This window comes from Triplophysa dalaica, chromosome 18 (assembly GCF_015846415.1).
Source record: "Triplophysa dalaica isolate WHDGS20190420 chromosome 18, ASM1584641v1, whole genome shotgun sequence".
NCBI classification, from domain to species: domain Eukaryota; kingdom Metazoa; phylum Chordata; class Actinopteri; order Cypriniformes; family Nemacheilidae; genus Triplophysa; species Triplophysa dalaica.
The window spans coordinates 3,968,450-3,985,606 of NC_079559.1; the positions used below are offsets into that span (position 1 = coordinate 3,968,450).

The 17,157-nt window shown below is 37.6% G+C and overlaps 1 protein-coding gene across 1 annotated transcript in view; it reads right to left on the reverse strand.

The window, feature by feature from the left end:
- Positions 1 to 17,157, reverse strand: part of med27 (mediator complex subunit 27) — a 39,471-nt gene that overhangs the window by 16,531 nt on the left and 5,783 nt on the right. Inside the window, exons 3-4 of the mRNA XM_056772288.1 lie at positions 10,759 to 10,889; positions 53 to 146 (exon numbers count right to left, since the gene is read on the reverse strand). Of these exons, the coding sequence (XP_056628266.1) occupies positions 53 to 146; positions 10,759 to 10,889 (225 nt within the window). The remainder of the gene's footprint in view (positions 1 to 52; positions 147 to 10,758; positions 10,890 to 17,157) is intronic.

Genomic DNA, 17,157 nt, shown 5'->3' on the forward strand with positions numbered 1-17,157 from the left:
TCAAGAATATGAAATTGCTATAAATACTCTGAATTGCTGTGCGTAGTCTTACCATGAGAACTGCTGACGTCCCGTTGGGCCGGAAGAGCTCGATTGACATATCAGGAAACATTCGTCCGATTCTGGATATGACATCATCCACATATCTGAAACGAGAAAGAATATCTGAAGTAGAACAGCTGCTGACCTTTTACTTTAGGCAGAAAACGTCCTTGGGTCACGGTCACTGTCAATACTAAATCAATGACTTTTCATCAGGGGCTCAGTTTCGAAGAAAGTAATTGTTGCTTTGGATACGACACTATCGACGAAGCATAAACAGTCGAGGTGGTCCGTGTCAGCAGGTGGTCACGTTTGAGTCAACTACATTAAACATCGATCTTGACCATTTCTCTCCCTGCATTTTAATGGTTTACACACAACACACACACAGAAATAGAGCACCACCCAGTACCTTACAGATGGTTTACAGTACATTTTTACTAAGCATTTCAGAACCATAATTCTGCCAAAAAGAAAAAGAGAAAAAACAGCAAGACGTGTAATGCATCATTATTTTTGTAATTGTTTTGTTCCAGTGTTTGATTTCACAACAAACTAATACAACAGAATTTTTTATGAATTTATTTTATACCTTTCAAATACCTTATGTAGTGGTTCATTGTTTTGCCCTTCAACATTTTTAAACTATACAATGTTTTTTTTCCGTGGTTGTGTGTCTCAATACATCGTAACTGTGTGTATTTTAGGTACAATAGTAGATTTCCAAAATGTTTAAAATGTGATTTCCCAGCAAAGAATGCTATTAAACGATATTTGCTTTTAAGATGTGATGGAAATATCTTCCTATTCCTAAACAACATTCAGGGAAAAAAACTTTAAGATAATTGACTGAATTACATTCCCTGTTGTTAGTAGACAAACTAAATTAAACTACAAAGAGTATAAGGTTTGTTTTTAAGAGATAATGTTTTTAGAATTAAACCGGGCTAAAACCAAAATTAGTCCATAGTTCTAAACATAAAACCACAGCTCTAAACATAAAGCCTTAACGCATTGATTTACGTCTACCCTCAACATCAAGGTTCCACTGCACATATCTAACGTAACCTTCAATGTTTCAGAAGAAAATGAATACTGAATACTTAAAACCCTGCCAGCGCTGCTCAACATCCTCGTTAGACATCAATAAACTGAACTCAGAGAGCCGAAAGCCTTCAGCCATCCCTCGAGTCAGCAGAACAGACCCCAAGAAGAGTCGCCCAACATGTATTGTAGGGTCAATGCTAATAAGGGTTTAATGAAAATCTCCGTTGCCATCAGCTATCAATAGACTTCGGGGACCAGCCCCCGCACACAGAGGAGGAAAATAATTCATTAAAGAACTGATGGTGGGCGGCTGGCAGAAGGATTTGTTTAAAAGTCATTTGAAAGTTATTGGACCAACGGAGCCATTCTTTTTTTATGAAAGCTTGTTGTCGCGGACAAGTCGAGTAAACCATATACAGGTGCAAACAGGGACAATGGAGCTGTAAAGATTGACACAATTAAAGTTGTTGCTATACGTCGAACGGGACTGGTATAGTTCTTATGAAGTGATTTTGTGCCTTCTCTCTTCCCAGATGGAAACATTAGCATTTACATTTAGTAATTTAGCAGATGATTTTATCCAAAGCAACTTACAAAGAGTTAGGGAGCAACAAGCGCTATGTCATACAGGAGCCATAATACATTAGATGCCAATACAAAGTAACTGGTTTCAACTAAAGCTAGACCACTATCTGTTGAGAGAAAGTGTTTTTTTATTTATTTGTCCGGTATTCACAGAAAAGTTGGGTTTTAAGTAGTTTTTTGAATGTTGTGAGAGATGTGGTTGACCGGACAGAGTTAGAAAGAATGTTCCACCAGGAAGAAGTTGTGAAACATCAAATGCAAAGAGAAATTGTTCAACATCTCACTGTTTGTTCACTATTTCCCTTGTGGCTCCACTAAAGTTCTACCTTAAATTACATCTATTGAATAGAACAAGAACATAACTATAACAAGATCAGTATTATCTCAATGTAGGCTTATTAAGATTTTAGTATAAATTCTGGATATCATGACTCTACAAAGTCTGTTTTACATTTTCAGAAAAATGTGCCTGTGCAAATAGATTGTGTCTTATGCTGGGCCCACACCCAATTTTTATCTTATAAGAGTTATAAAAACGGTGAGAGACCACTAACATGAGAAAAAAATCCTACATTTAATTGTTTTGCTCCTATAATGTGTGGTGCGCCGTGATGTGATTAAGACAGCACACCAACAGATTTTCAAACAGATTCCTGACTGTTAACAAAGGAAATCTCTCAAATTCTCTCGAGATTTCAGAATACAGTTTATTATTTCACTGTAGGCTATATTTATTATATTTGCGGTTCTTGAGAACTGATGACTGTGGGGGCCATTTTAGTACAGTGAACTCATTGTCATGTTCAAGAAACCAATTTGAAATGATTCGAGCTTTGTGACATGGTGCATTATCCTACTGGAAGTAACCATCAGAGGATGGGTACATGGTGATCATAAAGGGATGGAAATGGTCGGAAACAATGCTCAGGTAGGCCGTGGCATTTAAACGATGCCCAATTGGCACTAAGGAGCCTAAAGTGTGCCAAGAAAACATCCCAACCATTACACCACCACCATAATTGCATTAATGAGAAATTTAACAGGTGTTCCTAATAATCCTTTAGGTGACTGTATAACGTTGTATGTGATCTTAAAAAATATATTTATCGTTGAGAAATTGCTCAAGCAGCCTCACCTAAAAGCATTTAAGGTGGAACAGGACTAGATATAATTTGTCAGAAGGGAAGAATTTGGCTGATTATCTTGTGCTGAAGCCCCGGCATAAGAAAGAGAAATATAAATGTTGATGCATGCCTTAGCAAGCACCACTTAAAAGTACATTTGCATTTATTACTTGAATGACTCGTCAAATACTATAAACACAAATTCCACCTTCAAATATCCTAAAACGCTTAAAAAATGATGTTAAATGATTTAAATTGAGTGGACAGTTGTGAAGTATTTGTACATTATCAAGTATCTGTACTTATATACTTTTCCAAAGTAAGAAGAAATTGATATAACTTTTTATTCCACAGTTCTTCTTAAAAACACGTTTTACCATTCATACTCTATGGCTGGAATACACTACAAGACTTTTACAATCTGAACTGTATTTTTTTTACTTGATATCATACCCTTGCAGACTTTTTGAAAGTTTTAGAAAGAAACACACTAATGACTGGATCAGATAACAGGGTTCTCGGATAGATTTTACCCCAATTATACCCTCCTGAGAATCTTTGAAAAAATCGTATCCATGGCCTTGATCGGGTCCGATGTTCGGTCCAGATTATCACGTAATATGAGGCATTCGCTGATCCAATCTGCAGACTGGCACATACTTTCTGCAACAAGTCAAGGCTGAAAATGTGCAAAATCTGAGCAAAATCTTGTAGTGTATTTTGTTAGTATCATTGAAAATCTATTGTTCTTAGATTTGCTCAAGTATTTTGAGTAATAATATAAATCAGTAAAAGTTTTAGATTTTATTGTACATACTGTAGTTATTAAAGATAAAAACAAGAAAGTAAAAATTTACTCACTTTAACCCTTTATATTTGCCCATCAAGTGGGATATCAAAACAACAATGAATTTCTATATTAATCGAGTGATAATTATTGCCATCACTGAACTCCACACAAACAAAAAACTAATTTCTAGCCAATCACATACATATCAGCCACAATATTATCTTAACTTTTGGCATAGGTAGGCTATTGGCATAAGAATGGATGTAACCATAGGGGGTTAGCAATTACATCTCCATCGGCACCACAGCGGTGTGTTGGCCTGTCACAAGACAAGACATGTTGTACTTTATCAATGCGTCATAATTCATAATCTCTGGAGTGAAAACTAACTAATCTCAATGCAAACTAACTCATCATCTGTGGAATCACATAAAACTCGGATTGTGACTAAAGCAAAGTCAATGAACAAATGTATACAGTGATTTCAATCTGGGTGAACATTTTGATTTTGCTTGGCTTAAACTTAAACAGAAAAACAGATACAGTATAACAAAATAAATATGTTAAACTCATAATTCTGCATATACTCATGATATATTACTGGTCTACGGGTTTTTAGATATTTCTCTTATACTAAATACAAGGGGTCTTGATTTGTTAAACCAACAAAAAAAAACTTAGTTTAAATTCAAATAGTTTGTCAAAGTAATTAGAAACAACTAAAATTATATATTTTTCTTCCACACAGAAGTACACACTTGAAACCTGCCTTATGTTTATAGCTCCTTGTGAAATTGACTCCCTATAGCTCTGCCCCAGGCTTTCTCTCTGAACAGGTTTTTAATTGCCTCCCTCCCATCTGCCCCTTTACACAAGAACAGGATGAGAGTGAGAGGTCAAGGAATCTAAGGAAATTCCTCTGGCATTGTGATAACCGCATCATCGTTGCATACAAATGCCCGTCAATTAACAGTACATTTTTAGAAAACATCAACAAAATATTTTTGGGAGATTGACCACAATTCATAGTACAAAAGGATCAAAATAACCAAGCAACTAACAATAGAGAAAAGGTGGTGCTTGGGACTGGTCACATTTTGGTACACTGTTATTCCTTATCATTTATATACCTCCTTTAAAAATCTGCCCTAATTTACACAAAAAATATATATTTACCTCCTTGAAAGACACGAGTGATTGATATTTAATGATGAGAATGTACAAATCTGTATAATGTGACGTTCTGACACGCTCAAGTCTCGTTGCTTTTTCAAGCATTTATTTTTTGCCTGTCAACCTTGTAATCTAAATGCAAAGTTAATGAATGCTCATTGGACATGCAGGTTCTGCACCACAGTTTAAAAATCCGCTCAGTAGTGTGAATTGAATGTTAATGCATCAGATTATCATCCGGGTGATGAAACGGTTTCAATGGATTACACTCACACGCACGCACACACACAAAAACAAAGCGGCCACAAAAAAAGGGCATCTATAGAGACCCAGGGGAATGATGGGAAGCTGGTGTCGGAGGACCGCTGAAAAGGAGGTGCGTGTACTTTGTTCATCTTGATGTAACGAGGTAACATTGCTCCCCAGCATGATGGATGAGACAAAGTGATCAAATAGCCCTTTCTTGTGACTGCATGTGAGAGTGAGATGAATACTGATACACCAACATTGGCTTTCCTCTAATCAGGGATCAGCGATGACCGAAATTTTCATAATGCTTTGCTGTCTATGGTTGCTGCAATGCAGTACAGGAGCAAGACCCATACGGACCTGCTCTTACTTCAATCTGGAGAATTAACTTGACTACTCTTTGTATACTTCTGATACTACAATACATTTAAAATTATTATAATAGTATTTAATATTTGTATTGTATGTGGTAGTCAATTAGTCATTCGATTAATGCTGCAATTTTTTTAAATAAATAATAAACGCAGAAATAGTCAGCATTTTAATTTGAGCTGGAATTTTGTGATTTTTTGACATCTAAAATTAAGTTAATAAAATAACATGCAGTTTGCTTTTAAACGGTGATAGGGATTGAAAGGATAGTGGCTTTAAATAGTTTTAATGATATAACATGATATGCCTGTTAATCATACATCTTAACCAAAATATAATAAAAAAATATGTATAATTATTATTAAGAAAAGCAAAGCTCTACTTAAAAAAACGCGCTTTTGGGGTCAAATTTGGCAATCCATGTTCTAAAAACCTACTCTAATTAGCTTTTTTCAAGGATTTGAAAACACTGTGCTTTTTAATGATTATGTTGACAAAGCTGACAAGGAATTTTTAATACTTTTTATTGGTTAGATATTTGTAAACAAAAGGGTACCTTATGATTTAGGGCAAAAAAGAAATCACAAAATATGGAGATACAAGGTTACAAGTACAGCAGCAATATGTAAAATAATAAGTCACACATGTAAATAACACATTGGGTAAATGCTTTTTAGAAAAACCAGCAGGTCACATTCGGAGAACGTAGTGATGCGGTCCTAACCCATCTCGCTGATGGGAGCAGGCAGCAGTGAAATGACAACAGCACTCAACATTGATTCCAGAAGAGCTTTCAGAAGATTCCGATGCAAGAGAAACTCCATCTTTAGCGTAACAGATGACAGTCACCACGATCGTATCAGCAGGTCACCTTGAGCTGTCAGCAGTGACCAGCATCACGACCGTCCGTGTGTATACTGTTACATAGGAACATTTTTTTTCTTTGAATGTGCATGTCAACTCTATGGACATTAATAAAAAACGGTCAACTATTGATTTCTTGGAGTCAATAGCGGAACAGTGATCAATAGGAAAGCTCTTCCTAAATTCAGGTAGGGATCAGTGCATAAATCTAATTTTAAAAGGGGCATACTTTTGCTGTTTTTAAGGCTTTTGGGGGTTTAACAATGGATGTTCATGTTTCTCATTTCCAAAAACGCTTTATATATCACATATTTCAAGTCTATTGTTCACCTCTGTCCCTCTTCTAACAAAATGACTGGATTTCTTCCGGTCTCTACAAAATCCCTCCTTCCGAAAACGCTGATTGATAAAGCTGACCCGGTCTGTCGTGATTTGTTCACCGCTTAGAGCATGTGTATGAAGAGGTCGCACCTATACCATATCAACGAGCTTCCACTTCTCAGGCTGTTGTGATTGGTCGATGCCCCTCTCAGTGCACGTGTATTCATAAGCTTTGGCTTTCAGCAATAAACAGTAACAATGGCAACAAATTCAATTCTTCACGGGTCAATCGAAATGTAACAGAGCTCTGATAGTGCATGTGCTAACGTCTATCTTTGTTAGAGATCAATGCAGTATCACGTATCAATGCAGTCATTGGTCCAACGTGACAAAAAACGTTTCTGGACAGGACTGCCTACTCCGCCTTTAAGCGCTCAGCTCAGTCAAATGTTTACAATCTCTGATAACCAAACACTTCTCCAGCGGCTCTTCCTCTTCTCTAAGGAAGGCCTCGCCCTTTTTTGGCGTATTCCTTTAGGGGGAGGTTTTTCAAAAACCAGGAATAGTGACATCATTTACCCAGGAAGTAAAGGGCTGTTGTCGTTTCCAGCCGTTCTCTGTAGTCCTTGAAAAGCTAATTCTGTTAAAGACAATATCTCGCTTGGCATTGAACTTTGAGCTTTATCATTTTGCAGATATTGTTTCTGCTCTAACAGCAACATTACACACTAACTAAAGTTTGAAAATTGGCATCACAGGGAAGCGCACCTTTAAGTCCAAAAATTACAGTTACAGACACAACTAAAGTAAACCCACAGTTACTAAAAGCTTACTGTACATCCAAAGTGCCTTACAGTGCTTTACAATGATGAATCAAACCCATGACCTTGGAGTTCCACAGGCAGTTCCTACGCAGGAAAAGCTCTAAACAAAGCCCTGACATAATCTGATTTACAAAAAGGCTCGATTACAGAACAAAGATCCAGATGTATTTCTCACATCATGTTGCGTAACGGCTGTCTGCATAGCAGGTGGGAGAGGGATCAAGCAGAGCGCAATCACTTTCAGTCAGATTATATGACTAAATGCTGTGTAATTCTGTTTACAGGATTAATATTGTGATGAATGCAGAGGATGAAAACAGCGATCACTGAGAGTCTCCTCTGGGCCTCAATTATCACAGCAGTTTAATATGCCGTTTAAAACACATGAATCATTTTGTGCATCTCTGCACTACAACCAAACTCACGCTGGTTCATTAATATCTACATCTGAATGATTACATCAGACTGATGGTAAAAAATGGATCGATAGAACGTCTTGTTTCCGTCATTCGATTATTTTGAAGGTTCTTCAGGCTGCTATTTGTTTCATCTTATCGCTATAAAATATTTATCGCTACGACCGGGCATCCGTTTGCTTACATGTTACTTAGGGCATCAAATCTGGGCCAATTATCACTGTAATTATTTATCACATTATGATTTATTTACATGGTAAACATTTAAAATGCATTTAGAAGCTTCTGGACGGCATTCTTTTCCATGGTCGGTCCAGATGAGAACGCTATCAAAGAAAAAGGAACATAAAAGCAAACTTGCATGAAGGTTGCGCTGCATAATTCATGCGCCTCTCTTTTTAGAAACGGCAAATTCATCAGGACACTGACGTTTGACAGAGGAGCCACCGGTCTCTGTTGACCTTGCCCGGTTCGACATCCTCTCCCATCCGAGAAACATCACAGCCATTAAAGATCCACAATGCATTGCAGACTGATGGCACAAGACGCTCGAAGCAGATTTATCAGAAGCACCTAACTTCACTTTACTCAAGACAACCGAGAACTGGCAAAATGCCATTGCAGGAAGTAGTCTGACATTTGTGGAAGGCGCTATTTCTTGTACCGACATTATGTGGGAACTCCAGGTTAAGGGGTATATAGGTGGCATTTTGAAAAACCAATAGAGACAACCTGCTCCACAAAGTACAGTGTAGGATATTGTATAGTATGTGGCTCGAACTGATTTGCCAAGTGAGATGTTTTTAAGGTAAAAATATATCTCAAGCCCAAACCACAATTCATCCCTTAAATCAGAGGGAAAAAACGTTTGTGTTTACATAAACTATGTATGTGTACTGTGCATATTAATTTTGAAATGTATAAACACAAACAAATTCACATACATGTATACATATTTAGGAAATATTTACATGTAGGTATTTATATTCACAGATAATTTAAAGTATATATATATATAAAATTGTTAATGTAGGGAATAATCACGGCTAGCCGTGCATTAAAGGATATCCCGCTTAGAACATGGTTATTTGCCAAGTTAAAGCTTTTATTGATGTTTACAGTATGATTTTAGATCATATAGGTTATTAGGGTTATTTTGTCAGTTAATTTTAAATGTAATCAAACTGACTGGAGCTACCCGTTAAAGGCTTTTAATGAACACCTTCCAGCCAATCAGAATCCAGGATTCAAACAGACCATGGTATCATTTTTTATATATTATATTTTTCTTAAATATATGCATGCATGTGTACGTGTTTATAAATACAAAATTAATACACACAGTACACAGACATATATAATGTAATCAAACTTTTATTCTGGTTGTGATTAATCGTTTGACAGCCCTAAATAGGAAAGGTGTAGAAGCCAGCATACTGGTCAAACTTTACATGAACTGTAATGTATCCCTCAAATCGGATTGGTCGATTGCAACGTCGTCCCAGGATCAACAATGACGTTGACCCAAGAGCATCTCTCACTTGGCAAAATCAGGAAAGCCATAGTGTCGCATAGTGTACTCCATAAGAACAAAAAATTTAGCAAATGCACAGGTGAATTTAAATTCCTTTTAAATAATAAACAGATTATGAACTTTATCCAAGATGTTACTTTCAATACCCATAATTTCATTTGTCTAAATTGACCTTATACAAATCTTTAAAGTAAACATTAAAGTTATGAGAAAATTAACTATATTAACTATAATCAGAAGTACAAGATAAATGAGATGCTTTGTAAATCTAGTAGTTAGATTAATTAATACAAATAAATAAGAACTAATAAATATTATGAATACGGACAATACCCCACAGTATACATGTGTATGATGAATAAGGAATGATTACGGGACACTAGCCGTATATACATCCAGGACATTTTATGTGGCACATGTTTGTGCTTTCTTCTTGTCCTTCAACCTCGGACAGAACATTGCGCTACAAGTACCCATAGCAAAGGAGACCACTGCAACTTGAAATAAATGAACAATCACTTTGAAGAGCCTTGGAAAAACATAAAAACGTCGCAATAGAATAAGATTAAAAAGAGCCCATTTGCAAGGAGAAACACAGGAGTGCTATCCCATCACAGGGCTTTTCATAGGAAGACAGACCACCTGGGCTCCGCTCTCATCTGTTCCATTCACCATCCATACTTATTTCATTCCATTCGTCTTTCATCTTCCCTCCTGAGTCCGTGCTCTCCTCGCCGTTCTCCAAATCTCGCTCTCGCTCCTTTCTTATTAAAGCCTACGATCTACGACCTCGGTGAGACCACGCCAGACAATGAGCTATTCTACTCTGTCTCCGTAACCTGACAGACCGGCAGAGAAGAATGAATCAATGGTCACCTCTGACTTCATGCTTGAGGGTCCACAAAAAACAGATGTGTGGGACCTCAGTCTTCATGAATGTTGCTTGTATTGTGCTTCTTTCAACTTGCATGCGCAGTAGGGCCCAAAAGTTCCTGAAAATGCTTCTTTTAAGCGAGGTCGAATTTAGTATAACATTTGTATTTATATTACTTGATTTCTGATTCCAAATGTTTATTTCCATCTTTAAATTTAATTTAAATTCCAGATTTTTGACAGGACTTTGCATTAACAAGCAGGATTAGATGTGTGTTTATCACCAAAGCATGGGTTGGATTTCCAGTGAACAAACATACAGATGAAAAATATACATTGAGTGCACTTTAAGGGACTTTGAATGAAATCACCTTCCAAATTCATAACTGTAAATGCAAATATTCAGTCACAAAGTTCTGAAGGTCATGATGCAGTTGACACCAATACAAGTAAAAGTACAGTATCAATGTAAACATGGAATGTAAACAATGTATTGCCATGAATGCATCAGAAACCCCTAGAGGAAATATGAAGCGATACTCACTGTGTGGGGAGGACAAGAGTGCTGGGCTGGACTTTGGGTCTTCTCTTGGCAGATGTCCCCATCTGATTGGCTGATCGTTTGAGTGACTGTTGGTTTAGAAGACTGGAGGCCAGGCCAGCATGGTATTGTAGCTATGGTGGCAAAAACAACACTGAATGTACTAGATCTGCTGTGATTATTTGTTTCACATTACATACCAATAAAAAATGTATTTAGCAATTCAATTTCACTGTGCATGTGCATTCATTCACTTTATTAAATGTTTGTAAATATTTTGGGCCACAATCAAAACAATTGATGTTTTGATGAATTTATTCTCATCATATTAAGAAGATAGAATAGCAAATTAAGACAATAAAAATAAACATAAAACACAATGAATGCTTGTATAGAATTTGAGACAGAACATACTGGATAATAAATAAATGATACTATTGAAAATAATAATAGCAAACTATTTGAAACAATATAAAATGGGTTTACAAAAAGGATACCGATTAAAAAGTGAGTGGATCAAAACAAATATATTCATACGTTTGTAAATATTTCAACATTTGAAATACTATAATGGTCATATAAGTATTTGTTTATAAAGACTGAAAGGTGCAATAGTAGTTTATCAATGAAACACGCTGTTCCTAAACTTTGTAAACAACATAAAATGAGCCTGAAAACTGGCCAAACAGAAAAGCACTCTGTCTGTCAATCATTCATTCAATCTGGTCTGCTGGGACTGTTTTTATCACTCTTGAAAGGTGGGTTTTGGAGAACGAGCATGTGGTTATAGTAGCAATTATTTATAGAATTTCAACAATCATAATAGAATTATTATATACTCATTAAGTGCCAGAAAATCTGTACGCATCACAATCTGTTCGTTACGGATCTATTCAGCACAGTTTTGGACGACATGTCCAATTTTAGACTGCTATTGCCATTTAAAAATATCTCACGTTGAATTACAAATCCTGCACAAATTGAATTAGAAACAATGCAGAACAAGCGCTGAGAAAACTCTTGCGTGGCTTTACAAAGAGCAGCTGAAAATGTTAAATAAATCATAATAGGCTAATTGGACTTTTCTCTAATGTTTACCCAACGCACAGTTCTAACCTCGTCAACAATCTGTTCATCTGGGATAAAGCACAGTTGCTTGCCTATATGGCTCCATCATGTTTTGTCGTCTCTTCCTCCTCCACTCATGCCCACTTCCCACATCGAGCAAATCTTTCGCTTTGATGTTTCTGTACAGCAGTAGCCTGTCAATGGCTTTACTGCTCAAGTGACGAAATCATGGGAAAGGTGTCCACTACCCAGAATGCACAGGTGTAACTATGTCACTCCCGTCAAGAAAGCTGACGGATGTGACAAAACTATGGAAGCCAAGTACTCGATATCGCAACACATCTCACCAACATCTGGGCAAAACAACAAAACAAATGTAGCGTAAACGACATCACGAGTCATGACTGACCAATCAGAATCTAGTATTCAAAAACGAACGAAAATAAATGATCTACTTTTATACGCAGCTTGTCAAACTACAAAGTAGCGTCTCAAACGCATCTGCCCAGGGTAGCCGGCTTGCTGGGAATTTCCAAGCAAATCAATAGTCCGTGGGTGCCGCTAGCAACACGCTGCTAGTGAGCGAGGCAGATCGTAACCCATCAGGCCCACTTTCTTCGCTTCAGAATTCATCGGCATGCTCTCCCACGTGCGGTGGGCTCTTAAATTAGAGCTCGTACGGACCCGTGTCTCATTAAATGCTATTAAAATATTCCTCCTATTGAGCTAATTAGGCATGTTCGGAAGCAGCGGTGCGACGTTTGCCGAGAGAGAAGCAGACGGAGGAGCACACCCCCTGTTTAATTTGGCTGACCAAAGCAGCTGTGTTAACAGGGAATTATTTTAATTAACCGAAGCTCCGCTTCGTAGCTAATGAGCCTGCTTGGTAAGGGCCAGATCCTGTGTGAGCGTAGCGTTAGTGCTGTGAAGATGCGCTCCAGCTGTGTAAAGAAGTGCTTGCTAATAAATAAAAAGGCCTAGATAATAAGATAAGGAAAACTCACTCGCTGGATGCAGTCAAGACGGCTCAGGTGCCGTTGAATGTCAAGTGACTTGTGCAATTCGATGTATTTGAAAAATTAACAATCACCGTTGCTTTTGTTCAGTTTGATTAGTGTTTCTTAAATACTAGCAGTCTAAAGCAAACAGCACTAGAGTACCTTTTAATATTCTTCAAACTTCACTATAATTCATGACGATTCTATTCTGTCATACAATGCCTTTTTTTTACAACCCAGACCATTTCTGGTTATCACAGAACAATCAAGTAACATCCGAGCATGGCTACAACATGATGCTTTGGGTAGACCGTAGGCAGAGAATATGGTGAAAAGAAAGTGTCAGGGGACAAAAGACGAGCAGGAAAGCAGAAGACGGGGGTGTTAGAGAGAGAGACACATAGGACAAGATGGACATTGCCCAGAATGCTGTCAGGCAGCTGAGAGCGTCATCTCATCGGGGCAGTTGAAGATTAAAGCGCGGGATCACGATCTGACTCGGGAGAGGAAGCACGGGACATGCACACACAATCAATGTCTCCGTCAAATGGAACGAAACAAGACAGCCTCTTTTACTGGAACCAGACACAATTATGGAAGTGCAGAAAAGCCATTGCATCGTGATATAGCGCATTACCGGTGCCATAAACAGACCGATGCTGCTACACGGTCCTCAAGATGGGTCTGTAGGATTGACCACACTCACACAAACACACATAGATTGCTATAGTAAAAGTCTTCATGTACAGTATATAATGTATTATAAGGGTTATTTTTGTAATCTACAGTATTCAATTATTTAAAACAATGTGATACCTACAGTAGCTATTCATGGTTAAATCTTTAAAGGTGCAATGTGAATTTTTTTTGAAAGATCTTTTGACAGAAATGCTATATAACAAACATAACTGTGTCTTCAGAGGTATATAAAGATCTTGCATAATAAATCATTATATTTTTATTACCTTAGAATGAGCTATTTCTACATACACCGCGGACCCCCTTGCATGGAATTCGCCATGTAGTTTCCACAGTAGCCCTAAACAGACAAACTGCTCTACAGAGCGTGTTTATTAATGTTATTTCCTTCGCCAAAGAAACGAAATGATGACATCTTAATCCTGTGCCAGCCACCAAATTTCTTCGAAAGGGAGGGAGGAGAGAGCCGCTATATTTCATATGCTGGACCTTTAATGGAGGACAATCGATAACTAAGAATGACACAAATAGGTCAATTATGGATAGAATTGAATATCATACTATTGTATGTATTATAAAAAAAGAAAAAAAAATTATAAGACACTATGAACAAATGATGATGCATATAGACCTGATGTGTCAACAAACATTTCTAAACAAGATACTTCTAGTCTCACCTCCTAGTCACAACCCCCGGCAAAGGTCCGACCGCTGCACGTGGTATAAGCAGAAATGCAGTACTAGCATTCCTGCATTATGGCATGCAACTAATTGCACACCCTCAATCAAATCCAATATCTTTTCAAAGGGGCTTTGCAGAGCATAGAACAGCCAAATCACGTCATGAATATTAAATACAAGTACAACAACTCTCTTTGATCATACTCTGGATGAAATTCTCTGCCCCCACGAATGATGAAATGCCTGTTTAAAGTGCTGTTTTACCCAGAAATCCCCCAAAAACTTTTCCTTGAGGAGAAATTGGCTAAGTTTGTTCCAATCAATTTTGCATTTGAGAGACACTGTAGGCTACAATAAAACAAACTGAGAAATTGTACATTGATTTGTATTTGTGTGGTTACAGCACAATGGAAACTATTCAAATTCCTAATTTACTTGTGAAATAGTAATCTACTTTTGACAGGCAACATAACTAATTTGGGCATAAAGGAATAGTTCACACAAAAGAGCTGAAAGACATGATACAAACGGACTGAAAGAAGACAAACATCATCATAACTTAGTGAAATCTTTCCTTCCACTGGAGCTCCCAAATCGAATATGGCTCTTTCAGACATCAATGCCAGAGTTTTGAGCTGTCAGATGCCACCCAAAGATGCACATGGGACATGTCTTTCCAAACAATCCACTACATGCAAGCTTGGATAAAAGCATCAAATCAAAACAGATCTTTGGGGAGCTCAGAAAAATACACATTGAAACCTTCTGCACATTTGCTCCACAAATGACAAGAAGCTTTTTCCTGTGACTTGAACAAGAAACCAGTAAACATAAAGAAGTACAGCGTCGACCAAACACATGACATAAATGCCATCCATCCATACACATAATCTATGGTCTCATTAAAAACAATTTAGTCACAAGTGATAATTAAGATATTAATCCCCACGCGAAGAGAGAGACAACGGAGACATGGAAAGTGGGAGGAGGACAGCGAGATTGGCGTGAAGGGATGAGGAGGCAGCGATGCTGCAGTCAGGGGGTTAATTAATTTTTAAATATCAGCCAGGGGTCAAGAGGTCGAGGGTATTTTCTGTGCCTGCTTCTCATAAATCAGGGTTATGGGTAACGCAAATGAGATCAGACATATTCCCAGCAAGGAACCCATTTGGATTCAAACTAGTTTCTACAGGGAGTGATTGAATACGGAGACAGAGGTACGCCACATCAAAACAGTTTTAATAAGATCCAAAACCTGCTTCCGGCGGCGAGACGGGCGCTTTCCAAATCAAAGTAAAACGTCTTATGCTTTTGTTGTACTTATGCTGTCCCAATTGCTTCCATTGCCTACCCCACCTGTAATTCGCTTTGGATAAAAGCGTCTGCTAAATGACTAAATGTAAATGTAAGTATTGTATTCATTAAAATGGGCAAATGCTTGTTAAAGGATTACAAGCCAACAACTGCAACCTTTATCAATACTCAAACCACACAGAAACAAGACATCAAAACTATGTTGTAACAAAACTAGACAGACTAAAGGTTTTTGATTAATTATGTTTACATTTCTCATTTTAATTTAAATCTAACACAATTTATAGTAAGGCTGTCAAATCGATTAATTGTGATTAATCGCTCTCCTCCCAAAATTTGTTTGTGCCTTTATATTATATCGGTGTATGCTGTGTATGTTTATGTTTGTGTATTAACACATAAAATATACATGCATATATTATATAAACACATTTATAAACATTGAAATTGGAATTGATTCATCGCGATTAATCGATTTCGAGTACACTGCATCTACAGCAAGTAATTTAGATGACATCTTAACCAGGCTAAAGTTAAACCCTTCATTATCATCATTGTTTATCTAATTTAATCATCATTCAGAAGCTTAACAGAGTAAAACAAAAGAACAACATGACAACATCATCCACATCTCATACATAAACTATTTCTAAATGAAAACGCTCCTGTACTGAAAATAACAGCGATAAAACTATAAAAGGCTGTAGGACGTCCTTTGCTCTTTTAATGAGGAATTACCAGGCTGAGGCAACCACAGACCGCTATTCTTTCAACTCCACACTCCTTTCTCTTGGAACTAATAAGGAATCGAAGCTTGCTAAAGTTACAACATCAAACATTTTTCTCTGAGCAGTGCATTTTCAAAAGGTCGCTGCTTTTTTCCGCCCCTCTTAGCTGTTTCTCGTTCTCGTCCACCCTTTATCGTCCCTTCGCGCCACGCTGATCTTTAAGACTGACCAGGCTATTAGTCCTCCCTGGCACAGAAATTGCCGGACACATGCTCCATCATTAACCGCGGGGCTGAAAAATGTTGTGGTGGCAAGTTTGTTGCTCTCTGATCTTATTGTGGGCTCCGGGTTTGAGGTCTGCCATTTGTTTCCTGTGACAGCCTCGTTCAAGACATGATTAAAGCGCCTAACCAGCTGTACGGTTTCAGGACAGTGTCGAGTGTGAAAGCCATTAGCCTTTGAAACATTCACGACACTCTTTTGATTAGTTCGAGGGCAAAAAAAAACTGGAAACAGAAAAAGTTGTAGGCTGGGGTGATTATAGAAATATCCATAATGTAAACTCTACAACAAGGGATTGACTTATGACTTGGATCCCGTGCTGGAGCCTGACCCTAGCGCAATCTAAACGACTGATACGATAACATACGGCCTCTGAATGTGTAAAGCGGATACTGTTCTGTACCTGTATAACTGTGTCCTCAAACCTGATCAAGAGTGTGGAGGTCCCCGCTGGTTTGACTGTATGAAAGTGATTTGGATTCGCTCTGTGCATTACGATGATTTCTTAGTAGTCAGTGATTAGATCAAAGTAGGTATAATGAGGAGATTGCTTATGTGAAAGTCTATATCTAAGACGGGGAGATTCTTCTGTGATGTATAAGCAAATTACAAACTTAGCAATTTCACACGAG